At 33.2% G+C, this 14,495-nt stretch overlaps 1 protein-coding gene across 1 annotated transcript; it reads right to left on the bottom strand.

Moving 5' to 3' along the window:
• Window positions 1-7,918: 7,918 nt before the first annotated feature.
• Window positions 7,919-12,429, bottom strand: LOC148932304 (uncharacterized). The gene is made up of 2 exons (XM_089065063.1): window positions 11,524-12,429; window positions 7,919-8,052 (listed from the first exon to the last, which is right to left on the bottom strand). The coding sequence occupies exons 1-2, from the start codon at window positions 12,098-12,100 to the stop codon at window positions 7,919-7,921; spliced, it is 711 nt and encodes a 236-aa protein (XP_088921189.1). The 5' UTR covers window positions 12,101-12,429.
• Between the last annotated feature and the right edge of the window lie 2,066 nt (window positions 12,430-14,495).

Genomic DNA, 14,495 nt, shown 5'->3' with positions numbered 1-14,495 from the left:
TTCTCGCCGCATCCGCCGGCGCCGGCGAAATCCTCCACCGCGTCAGCACTGACTCCATTCTCATACATCTCCAACCGCCTCTTTTGATCTGTGATTTGGTGATGATAGTCTGGAGGAATTGGATTGGATTGGATTGGATTGTGGAATAAGCTTAATCATAATGCACTCTAGGTGTTTGGTGATATTCCTCAATTGGGAATTAGCAATCTCCCTTTTTTAATGTTGTTGTTGACATTAATTATATGTAAAACGTTGCAGTTGACATTAATTATATAGTTTGTTGAGATGAAAATGTTTATTCTTGACATGAATTATATAACTCGTTGACATAATAACGTGTGTTGTTGACATGAATTATATAGGTCGTTGACATAAATTTTATGAAAAATATTGTTGACATAAATTATATGTAAAACATTGTTGTTGACATGAATTATATGTAAAATGTTGTTGTTGACATAAATAATATAGGTCGTTGACATGAAAATATATGTTGTTGACATTAATTATTTGTAGAATGTTGTTGTTGACATAATAATTGGCATAAATAACGTTGTTGACATCGTAGTTGACATAAATAATGTCTATACGTACAAGCCATGTCAACTATGTTACATACTATGTCAACTATACGTACAAGTCATGTCAACTACACACAGAAAACATGTCAACAACAATTATAAGTCATGTTAACTACACGTACAAGCCATGTCAACAACAATCAGAGTTGTTTTATAGTTGTTAACATATACTACAAGTTATTGACATTTTCTTATTAGTTGTTAATATTTGATTTTGCTCTCTATTGACATCTATCGCATGATTTTCTTTTAATTTTAAGATTTGTTTTCTGAGTTGTACACACTTTATACAAGCTGTTGAGATTTGGTTATAAGTTTACATTTCAATACAAGTTGGAGTCAGGCTTCCTTCCGTGCTCCTCACCGATGAGGTTGTCCAGACTGCCCCAATCCTGCCTACAATTCATGTTTTTAAGGTTAATTACAATTAAAAATCATGTCAACTATATATACTAGCCGTGTCAACAACTAATATAATTATGTCAACTATGGTGCACATTGTGTCAACGGCGCATACAAGTCATGTCAACTACGGTACATATCGTGTCAACTACACATACAAGTTATGTCAACTATGTTACATACTATGTCAACTATACGTACAAGCCATGTCAACTACTCATAGAAAACATGTCAACAACAATTATAAGTCATATCAACTACACGTACAAGCCATGTCAACAACAATCAGAGTTGTTTTTTTTTGTTAACATATACTACAAGTTATTGACATTTTCTTATTAGTTTGTGATATTTGATTTTGCTCTCTACTGACATCTATCGTATGATTTTCTTTTTAATTACTCCCTCCATCCCAAGTTACTTGAGGCGTTTCTTTTCGGCACGAGATTTAAGAAAGTTGTATTTAATGAGTTAAATAAAGTAGAGAAGGGAATAAAGTAGTAAGAGAAAGAAGAGATAGTAAAGTAAAAAAAGAAAAAAGTAAGTGTGATTAGATGTTTTGTTTTTAGCCAAAAAGAGAAATGACTCAAGTAACTTGGGACAACCCAAAAAGGAATACGACTCAAGTAACTTGGGACGGAGGGAGTATAATATTTGTTTTCCGAGTTGTTGACACTTTATACAAGCTGTTGACATTTCATTATAATTTGTTGAACTGATTAACATTTGATATAACTGATAAATTCAAAAGTCATAATCCACAATAATAGTTTTAAAACTCATCCAAAAAATAAGTTAACATCAAACATTAAAATCACATTTTGTTCATTTCTTGTTTCTACAACTAAACAACTCCTTGTACTTGTTGTTTAGCTCAAGCAATTTGTCCATGTTTACTTCTATCCAATCATGAGTCAGTTGTAACATCGGCAACCTCTGGTTATTGTAAATTGATGTAATCATCGTGAAGCAATACATTTATCACCATATCTGATGGGAGTAGGTTCTGAGAAGAAGACCCAACTCCACTGTCATCTGTCATCTACATCAAGACTTTGTTCTTCATTCCCTTGCTGCTGCTCCTCATTAAGAATGTATCTCTTCTTTATACGTCCTAAACCAAAAACTTCTGCACTGGTCTCTCTATCTTCTCTAGCCTAAACATGCTCACTTTTCCATCCTTTCATTAATGGAAATGTCCGAGGAACAGAATGCTTGTCTTGTGTAACTCTGTCTAAGTAGCAGAGCTGCATATGTTAAAAAATGCATGTCAATTACTAGTGTGTAGTGTCAACTCAATACACAAGCCACTTAAATAACTAATACAACTTATTACAACTATAGTACAAGCTATATCACTTACACATACAACCTAATGTAATCATGTTAACGGTTAATAATGTGTAATGCAAAATGTAAAACAAACCATAAGGAAGGGAAGTGGTTCTGCAAAGGCGTTCTTCTCTGTCTTCGACCAATTTTCCATTGCAAACTTGAGCACAAACATTGTACATGAACAACAGTTGATATTTCTCACGTTATCCAGATCATCAATTATCTCTCCAATCTTAGATTTTATCATTCCACATGTTGATTGCTCAATCAATGCTGATTCTAACAGGACCAAGAACATTCTCTTGAACTGTGTTCCTCCTTGAATATCTGCGAACATAAGTGAACAGATTCTCTTCAATGATTTGATTTTTTTTCCCATTATAAAGCTTTATCTTGCACTTTTTTTCATCAAAACTTTAATCTGTTCCTAATTCAGTTTGCTTATTGCATCAACAAAAAACAACGGTTTCCTTTTCACTAGAAGCCTTTGAGATAAATTTTCAGCAATCTCAATCTGTTTTTCATCCTCTACACTTTTCTTTTATTTTTTCTCAATAATCATCAACTCTTTCTGAGATACTAAGGTACTCCTTTTTCTGTTATTGGTTTAAAATCAAACATAATAAATCTATATCAATTATACACAATATCATGACAATAACAAGTATACTCTGTTGACAGCAAGTGCATGTATATTACTAAAATTATGTCAATAGATATACCAAGAACAATTAACAAAAGTTTAAGCATTAAGTATACTCTGTCATTAACAGGTATATCCCATATATAACAAGAACAATTATCTTATTACTATTATGTCAATAGTTAAGTGTATAATGTTGACATACCCTGTTGATTATCTTATAAAGTTTATGGCAAGTATACTCTGTTCACATAAATATGACTATGTCAACAACTATTCAAACAAACACGCAATATGTCAATAGCTATTGATATACTACTACAACCATACATATGTTTTGTACAACCATCCTAACAGCCATTCAAACAAGCATACAATATGTCAAACAAGCATACACTATGTCAATATCATTATGTCAACACCTATTCAAACAAGCATACACTATGTCAATAGCTATTGACATGCTACTACAGCCATACATATGTTTTTACAACCATCCTAACAGCCATTCAAACAAACATACACTTCGTCAAACAAGCATACACAACAGTCATTCAAACAATCGTACACTATGTCAACAATATATTATTATAGCTAGGTCAGTAGCTATTGTATAAAATGTCAATAATTTTAAAAATTTAAACAAATCCTTAACTGGAAGGTGATGTTTGTCCTCTTCCGTTTTTTCCAGAAGCATTGTTCCTTTCCATCTCTTCCAATTCTACCATCGCTAATCAACAAAAAAAAAATCAGCAGAAATCGATTTCATAAGAAAACAAATCCAGATGTGTTGCAATACACTAAAATCGAAGCAATATATTTAAAATTTGAATCAATTTCTTAACCTGAAGAAGTCGATTCAACGACCGCCGATTTGGAATGCCTTTTTCTGGATGCAATCGTCGCTTCAGCTTCAACTATTTCTTCAATCCTCATTTTTCAAAATTAATTGATGTAGAAAACTGACCGAAATCTAAGATTAGGAGATGAATCGCGACGAAAAGGAGAGAAGATGCAAAATTGTATTTAGAATCGCGATGAATCGCGACTGAAACTTGGGAGAGAACTTTGAGAAACCGTTCAAAGTTTTACAGCGTATTTAGAATACAGTTTAAACATTTTAGAACTGAAATGACAAAAATACCCCCTGTTGATATAAACTACAGGCTGTTGACATCGCGCGAATGAGTGGTTGTGGTTGCATCTCAATTCTCAATTAGGCCTAAAAATCTCAACCTAACAAGACCCTATATATATATATATATGGATGTACTAGTATAACAACTAATTTTAAAGTTACAACGTACATCCAACCACGTGCTGCCATGTGGCATGAAAAATGCAATATTGTATACAGAAAAATGCAATACACATTTGTAGAAGCTATAAATGAATTTCGGCGGATTGCATTTTTGTTATATACAGATTGCATTTTTTATCATTGAGTTTTGCATTTTTGATATTGACTGTTTAATTTGCATTTTATATATAGACGAATTGCATTTTTATATGTGAAAATGCAAAACTTAACAATAAAAAATGCAATTTATGTGAAAATGCAAAACTCAACACTATAAAATGCAATTTACATACAACTAAAATGCAATCTGCGAAAATGCATATACAACTAGATTGCATTTTTATGTTTTAAATATTGCATGTTTTGTGCCACATGGCAGCACCAGATTGGATGTACGTTGTGACTCTAAATAAGGGGACACCCTAGTGCTCCCCTATATATATTTATATATATATATATATATATATATATATATAAATATATATATAGGGAAGCGTTAGGGTGCCACCATATTTAAAGTGACAACATACCACTAATCATATCCCTTAGATCTATAAGATGGACGCCTAGGATTGAATTAATGAAATAGAATTCGGATTGCAGTCTTATATGGTGTGGGTATTTTAGTCATTCCATAATATTTTGAAATCAAAATTGGGGATATCCCCAAAAATTGCGGTACTCTTCACATCCCCTCTCTCTCCCCCGATTCACAAATTGAGAGAAAAGTTCACAAAATCCCGCCGGCTCCGCCTCTACGCCGTGAATCGGCGATTTCCGGCCACCACTACACCGTGAATCAACAATTTCCGTCTAATTTCAGGAATTGCGAACCGTACATTCAAAAATCATCAAACCTGCAACCACTACACTGTAAATCAGTCCACAACTACAAGATTTTAGGGTTTTTCGTCGACAAGGTACGTTGATCGGAATAGGTTTTAGGTTTCCGTTTGGTGTTGATCAGAATAGGTTTCGAGAATGTTACTGTGTTTGTGTATGTTCCTTGATGTTGCTGCGAGATTTAAGTATTATTCATTCAATTTCTGCCATGTTTAATGTTGATTGGTGTTTGTTTGCTAAATTTATTGTTTAGATCTGAGGTTTTTGCGAGATTTTGGTTGATGTTTTGGAAAACTTAGAGGAACTGAGATTTTGGTTGGTTGTGATGTGCATTTTGAAGTTCCAGATTCATATATTTCATCTTTTACGAATTTGTATAGTTGCATGCCCAAACAACAACTGAGTTTGCTGGTTATACATGTGACACCGATATTGCAGTATTGCTGATAATATTTTGCGGTGCATCATTTACAATATTGTAGTATTGTTTATCACCAATTGTATAGCGATTTTGCTCGGTGTAATGGTAATTTTGCTATTGTATAGCGATTTTGCTTGGTGTAATGGTAATTTTGCAATTGTATGGAGATTTTGCTCCATGTATTGGTGATTTTTGCAATTGTATGATGATTTCTTATAGGTTTTATTGCGATTTTGTTACGTAAGTTTGCTGGTTATATATGTGATACTGATATTGCAGTATTGCTGATAATATTTTGCAGTGCACCATTTACAATATTGCAGTATTGTTGATCGCCAATTGTATAGCGATTTTGCTCGGTGTAATGGTAATTTTGCAATTGTATGATGATTTCTTCTAGTTTTTATCGCGATTTTCCTATGTGGATCTGAGGTTTTTCAAAAAATTTGGTTGATGTTTTGGAAAACTTAGATTAAGCTCGGTTAGGAAACCCTAGATCAGTGAGCTACTGTAACCAAGCCAAGTGAGATCGTTTTTTTGGTTGATTTGGGTGATTTGTGGATGATTTGGTTGTATCTGCTTCATTTTGGATGTTTCTTTATTATATCTGATTCATTTTTTTGAATGTTGCTTGATTGGTGGACAATATTGATTGATATTCTTGGTTTAATGCAGTGTAAGATAAATTAAAATGGCACGAAAAAGAACAACATCACAGGCACAGGCACAGGCAGAGGAAGAAGAGTCTGAACGAAACTCTAGAAGGGAGATACATGAAGAAAAAGCTGAAACCAACACTAGTCATCAGAATATGAATGAGGAGGAAGCTGAAACACAAGCAGTAGAATAAACATTGATGAAGAAGAAAGAGGATCAGGAGGTTTAGGTATTGTGATACATCTTGCAGTTTTGCATGTTATATATTGCAGTATTGCTGATTATATATTGCAGTGCATCATTTATAATATTGCATTATTGTTTATCACCAAATATTGTAGTGCATCATTTATAATATTTTAGTATTGATTATCATGATGGAAATACTCTTTATTTTGTAAGGGGTGAAGGCCTTGAACGAAGCCGAAATTGTTTGCGAATGTCATGGATACTTAAACTTGAAGCAGAAGAAGGATATTATGGAAATGGGCTTTGGTACCCATCTCAACTTCAAAATGAACTACATACCTCGAGGAGGGGAAAAAGAAGGGATCAATAGATGTGGAGAAGATAGTTGTGGACTACCACAAACCGTGACCAATGAATAAACTCTTGGTGTTTTGAACATGAATTCTGATTTGGTTGATGTTTTTCTAGGTAGCTTCTTGTACTGAAACATAGTTGTATTATTTTGGCGTAGACAATGTGATGACGTAATTTGAATTGATTTTTTTTTCTGTAGTTGTTTTGATGTCTTTTACTTATAAAATATTTGCATGCTTATGTTAAATCTAGCTAAGGAATACGTCATAAAGTTATACAACAAATAATTATTGGGTGCACTGCAACTCATATAGCGGCGTACTGAAATCTCGACACAAATAAAATTATTCTCGTCAACAAACCCTAATTATTGAAATGGAATGCAACCTGAGAACAATAGTATACAATTAATATTAATCCTACTGCGGTGTGAAATTAGTAACGTAATAGATTGAAACAAATAGTGTGGTCTGCAATTGTTTCATTAAACTACATCAGGAACAAAAATTATTAAAATAATATGTAAACTGCAATATCGTCATGGTAACACTGCAATATTCAATGAATAACACTGCAAAAATTTGTGAATTAAAACTGAAACCAACAACGAAATTTATGAAATTAGCAGCAAAAAAGGAAGAAGCAAGAAGAGATTCACAGAAATGAAAGGGGAAAATACGAAGTAGATTGCTACAAATCGGAGAGTTCAATTACTTAGTAAATTCACGGAGTTCAATCACATATCAAAATTCATGGAATTCAATTACAGATCACGACTTGCAGGATGAAATTCACGAAATTCATGGATTTCAATTAACAATAAGCTCCAAAACTATTCACAAAATTACAGATAAAACTAAGAATGGAGTCGTCGGCCATATCAGATGAACGAGATTCAGTAAATCAAAAATTGAGTGAAATTTGGAATGGATTGAACAGATTCGTATGGAATGGATTGAGCAATAGTAAGCAATACTGTGAGAACAAATATACAATCGTTTCAATAAACTACATCATGAACAAATTTAATAAAGTAATATGTCAAATGCACACACTACGTGTTAACAATGCATCATTCATGACTTTAATTTGCAATCTGGTAAAGGTAAATAAGATATGCGACTCCAATCTTCAAGTACTTCAAAACGAACTAAGTTCTCTCTTATTCATTTTGTCTGCCAAAATTTGTAGAGTCACATAGACACATTTCTCCGCATTTTCCACACTAACACAACGTTTTTGTCATCAACTTCACGACCTTCTCCTTCATGGGCACCAATCAGTTTGCAGAACTGCTTCCCGAATCTGCAATTGACCATATGTTGGACTGCAACATGTACCACATAATGCAGCAATCTTGTAAGAAACAGAGTAGGACCATAAGAACTTAATCAAAAGCGAATCAAAACGAATTTGAACAGCAATCGGTAGGTTTATAAACGAAGCAAAATGAATTTGAACAGCAATATTCACCCGATGCAATTGTAATACAGATATGCAATTGCAAGTTCATAGAAATGCAATTCGTAATACATAACGAAGCAATCTGAAATTAATAAAACATGCTACACCAAAAATGAATCGAATTAACAAATAAGAATAAATAATAATCATAAATCAAATACAGATCAACAAAGCTGGATAAAAACATGAAGTCATGAATTCAACAAACATGCAATAATCGATGAATATGCATATTATCAAATAATCACTAATAAAAAACATGAAGTTTACATATTATGAAAGGAGCAACAATGACTTGCATCAAGTGGAATTCAAGAATTTCAATTATAGAATAAATTACGGCCTGATGATTTTCTTACCCCCTAATAATTGACTCATCTCCATGACAGCGGGATCGTCAAACTCCTTGCAATTCAGAGTTGATTGAGAACGAATTACACTTATGAATTCACAAATTGCAAAAGAGTGGGATCGTCAATCTTCGCACCAATTGAAGTTCAATCAAGGATCCATTCTAGATTTTATTCGAATTGCACTTCTGGATTCGATTTGATCATCAGAATAGAGAGTTCAATTCGTTCTGGATTTAGAGAACGAACTGAGACATAACTCACTAGTTTTGTTGCTGTGAAGATTGAAAGTGATGAATGAATTGATTAGCACAATAATTGCGTGAAATCTTCGTTCCAAATTGAACGCGATTTCGTGATACTGAAATAAGGAATTTAAATGAATTAAGGGTGGAGAGAAACTGATCTGATTTCCTAAAATACCCTTATGCGATTTTTTATTTTTATTTTTTAATTATTCAGCCTGCCACATGGCAAGCTTAGAGCTGTTGGATTTCAAGATCGGATGGTTGTAATGGGTGGTATGTTATCATCAAAAATGGAATTGTCATATTAACACATCCCTATATATATATATATAATACATAGATGTTTGTAATGAAAGTTTTAGAGACTTATAATGCATATGAGGAAGCAATATAAGAAACTGAGAAAAAAAAAGAGAGAAGAGAATAGAATATTATTTTGCTTGTGTTTACGGGTTAATCTATTTTTTTGTGATACATGAACGTGGTGGATAATGAATTTTGCGGACAGAATTCTCAAAGAGGAGAAGAATTGTGATATCCCAGAACCAAAATATGCATACTTTTACATATCTACTATTTCTTTGCAATGGCATATTTTGTTGTCATTGGAATAAAAATATTAAGTGAGGTAATAGAAAAAAGAAATTTATTACAAGGGATTAGTTAAAGTAATAGATGTATATACGTGTGTACATGCATAATAAACATGTGAGTATGTTCGATGTCCCTACGCTGTAAATATATACTAATATATAAATATAGTGCATGCAATCATCCATGGAGTTTTAAATTTGTAAAATATGTGAGGGGAGGAAATGTTTTTTTGTATTATTTGTAAAGGGCCGTGTCTCATTTATATTTATTGTAGTATGACTAATGCTTTTTAAAGAAGGTGATAAATATATTAAGTCGGTCTGTATAATAAAATAAAAATAATGAGGTAAAAAGAATTATTTTTCCAATAGCAATACTATCTATTGTAAGCTATATTTTTGTTTGTAAAGAAAAAAAGAAAAAAAAAAGAAAAAAAGGAGAAGAACTCACTCTCAAGGAAAATAGATTATGAAGGTAAGGTTGGAATACTTATTTAAGTATATGTTATTTAGTCATATACATATTGAATTATTTAAAATAATACTGATGAGATTAGTAGACTCAATACATATTATGTACGCCCCTTTTTAATGAATACTTTCAATAATTATTAATTTAGATGCTAATGCATTTAATTACATTATTTTAGAATAATTATACACCTAATTAGTATTTTGATGTATATGAGTGTTTTTGCAACTACATAGATATAATAGACATATAAGTACTAGTATAGTATTTTGATTCCGGCGTTATACATATGTATATGTTTGTTTTACAAACTATTACTTCCTATATTTATTTGTTTATAATATGATGTATACGATTAGAACTATATATACACGAAAGTATAATTAATTACATATACGTAGAGAAAATAGTTATACAGTAGTTGTATTATAGCTAAATATATACACAGGTGGAAAGTATAATTAATTACATATACGTAGAGAAAATAGTTATACAGTAGTTGTATTATAGCTAATTATAACACGCAAAATCATGTAGAAAAATATGAAATTAATTTGAATATGTATTTATTGCATAGAGTCAAGTGTTGAAGATCAAGAAGAAGGAACCAAGTGCTCGGTTAGATTATTTGTCGTAATCAGGTGTGTATAAATCACACTTTTAATTTTACATATTTTATGTGATTGATTGCTATGTGTTAAATTAGAGTGAATATTTGAATTATATGATGTGAGCCTAAAATGATTATGTGTTATTTGATATTGATGTTAATATGATGTGGATATATGATCTGTGCAATGGATATGTTTATCTATAGTATTGGATTTAATTGATGATATATATGGATATGTAATTGGTGGAATGGATATGTTTGACGTATGGTTTTGGAATTATTTGAATTATTGGATTAAAGAGGATCTGTGACAGTCATGCCCTGGATCTGATATCAATGGCAATTAATGGACCTTCGGGTCATATAAAATGACAATGGACCTACGGGTCATATATACAATGGCAATGGACCTCCGGGTCATATATATGTATACAATGACAATGGACCTTCGGGTCATATATATATGTACAAAGGCAATGGGACCTACGGGTCATATATACAATGGAATCCCGGGCAGATACCAGGCTTGATTTGTCAAAGAATAATAAACTGAACAAAGTGGCATGTGCATATGTATATGAATTTGTTTTTAATATTTGTTGGTTATTGCTACATATATTGGTTAAATAATATGTTTGATTTTTGGGTCGTGAAATTAAAGGTAAGATTTATATACACTGAGTTGTGGCTCATATAAACCACTAATATTTTTCAGGAATAAGAAATCAGTGAAATTATTTGTTGACGTGGGTCGTAGGTCGTAGGAAATGCACGTGTTATCAGTTTCGGCGGCTTACGCATTTTTGGCAACCTTCGCCTCCTCATCATTTTTTTGCATATAGATAAATATATAGTATAAAGAATGTCGAGAGGGTCCCACTACTGTTTAGATTGTTTTGAAATATGTACTCGATAAATGTTGGTTTTTGGAATGATGTAATGTGTGTGTTTTTGTACTTGACGTGTGATTATTTCTTTTAAAATTTTGAATTTATTTATAGTAAGTGCATAAGTCATAAGAGTTGGGGTGTGATAGGTAGCATCAGTGGTCCAGCCACCTCCCGCCACTGCAACCGCTGCTCTTCCATCACCGCCCCGAGTATGGTTCTGATTGGCCGCCCTCGCTGCCCTCGTCTTCTTCATTTCATACCACCATTCGGGGTATCCGATTAGGAGGAAACACCCTTCTTTGGTGTGTTTCTTCCCTCCGCAGTGGGAGCAGGTAAGCCTACTCTTGTCCTTTTCTCTTGTCCGGCCACGATTTGCGGCGTTTGAGGGGTAGCCGTGTGGTGGTGGCCGGCTTACGGTGGCCAGTCCAGCGCCAATGCCGCCCGTCGGTGACTCCTTCGATTCTGGTTTGAGCACTCCAGAATTAATGGCTTCTCTTCGAATAATTCCATACGCTTGCTTCACTGTTGGAAGGGGATCTTTGTTGATGATGTCCTTCTTAACAGCATCGTACTTGTGATCTAGGGCTCGTAGAAACTGGTATACTCGGAACCTTTGTTCTCTCTGGTTGTATTTCTCAATTTCCGATGGATAACTCATAGGATTTGGGTCTCGGGTGTCAATCATGATCCATAAATCCTGAAACTTATTCCACAATTCTTCCAGTGTCATGGTTCCCTGTCTCATATCATATGCTTGTTGGTGCAGGTCCCATATTTGGACAGGATCGGAACCGCTCCCGTATGTGACGGCGAGTACGTCCCATAAGTCTCTCGCCGTTTCATACCGGGACACCTCGTTCACCAGGCTTGTCTCGAGGTTGTTGATGATCCAATTGAACACTGTATCATCCCGTTGTTGCCATTTTTCGGTGGCGGGATCCTCGATCGGGGAGGTTTTGAAACTCCAACTATGTGAGATGCCAAACCTTTTCCCCTAATCGCTCGCTTCATGAGGGTTATCCACAGGGGATAGTTGTCTCCATCCAGTTTGGCTTTTATTGAGATTTCCTCGAAATTCTCGGGGTGGTCGGGTTGAATAGGCTGGATTGTGGTAGATGGTATTATTGGTTTCTTTCCTGGTGGCATATCGAAGTTTTGTTTCATGAATGCTGCAAGTTGTGCAACGAATTCGGAATCTGACATGGTTTTTTGGTTGGTTGATTTGCTGGTTCTTGGTTGGAAAAGGTGAGGCTAAAGGCTGAGAAGGGTGAGGGACCATGATGAATCTGTTTCTGAGTCCTCCATGGAAGATTTAACCTGCTCTGGTACCATCTCTCAAAAGAGGGTGTTAACCGAAAGGAAAAGATTTGGGAGAGAAGAGATCATTTTTATTTCTGTGTATTTTCTATACAATCTTTACACCTTTTTATAGGTAGAAATATGTGTAACTAAGGCAGAGAATAAATCTATTCTTAATTGGAGAAATTACATATCAATTATATGCTAATTGTGATACTTTCCCGGCTTAGGTTATTCTCTGCAATCTTCCCTTCATGACACTACTCACATAAGGTTATCAATGAAAGGGTGTCTGAGCTGCCGAAATTCAATTGATGGTGAAAGATACATCTAAGTGTGATGTGACAAATCGGTGGAAGTATAGGCTATTAGGCATTGTAGATTGTTATTAAAGACTGGAATTTTGTCTGATTTTGAAGGATACTTTATTGAGGGAACATCTTTTTTGTCCACGAACTTTGCCAAGGTATCATTTTAGGTCCGTGAACTTTGAAAATATCATTTGAGGTCTACCAACTATGGGTTTATATCAATTCAAGTTTTTTTTTTTACTATTTTCAAGTTTTTTAGGAAGAAAATACCCTCAGTATCTTTAAGATTATATATTGAACAAATTTGGTTTATCTTGTTCATTCAGAAATAATGTGTTTCTTCCTTCAAATAATTCCAGTATTGTTATGTGTCTATGACAGTCTTTACATGTTTAATTATATTACTTTATATTCAGAAGCTTTACATGTTAAATTAAAAGGGACTAGGAAAAAATTAAATAATGAAAATTCAGTAATTTATGGCACAAGCATTTAAGTCATATCTCAAAATCAGAAATTGAGAGGCTTGTGTCTGATGGTATATTGAATACACTTATCTTTTCAGATGTTGATTTGTAGGTTCAATGTATCGAAGAAAAGCAGACAAAACATAAGAAATTAGGTGCCGAGAGGGATACAAATGTCTTAGAAATGAGATATACAGACATTTGTGGTTCATTCCCTTCGATTTCTTAGAATAATAAAATATATATATATATATATATATATATATATATATATAGTGCGTTAAAATGACAACACTCTTAAAATGACACTGTGACACCACGCTAGACTGCAATATTATATATGCTAGACAGCAATAGTATAAACGCTAGACTGCAATCTATAGATTGCAGTCTAGCGTATTGGATATTGCAGTCGGGAAAAATTGCAGTCTAGTGTATTGGATATTGCAGTCCGTGAAAATTTACCCTTGAGCAATTTTTTTGATTGCCACATGGCAGCTTATTATTCGTCCACATGTACAAATGATTGGCTAGGAATGGTGGTATGGTGTTACTTTAAGAGGTGTTGTCATTTTAACACAATCCTATATATATATATATATATATATATATAGAGGGTCTTGTTAGGTTGAGATTATTTAGCTAAATTGAGAAATGAGATGCAATATGGGCCACTCATCCAGAATATTTGTGAAATGTCAACAACATGTAGTTTATGTCAACAGAGGGGCAAAATTGTAATTTTATTAATTTTATTTATATTTTAAATTTTTTAATTTTTTAATTTTTTTTAATTTTTTTTAATTTTTTTTTTAATTTTTTTAATTTTTTTTTCATTTTTTTGATTACTTTTTTTTTAATTTTTTTTTCATACAATTCATGTCAACTACACATCAAATGTCAACAACTTTATTCAATAAATACTATTTGACATGAATTGTATATGTAGTTGACATTATATTGTATAGTTAACATGAATTGTATATGTAGTTGATATGGATTATACACATAGTTGACATTATATGTGTGTAGTTGACATGAATTGTGTGTGTGGTTGACATGG

This window comes from Salvia hispanica, chromosome 2, assembly GCF_029641045.1.
Source record: "Salvia hispanica isolate PSC_SH4W2 chromosome 2, Shi_PSC_v1, whole genome shotgun sequence".
NCBI classification, from domain to species: domain Eukaryota; kingdom Viridiplantae; phylum Streptophyta; class Magnoliopsida; order Lamiales; family Lamiaceae; genus Salvia; species Salvia hispanica.
Note: the sequence above shows the minus strand (reverse complement) of the source record. Positions and strands in the feature narration are given on the sequence as shown.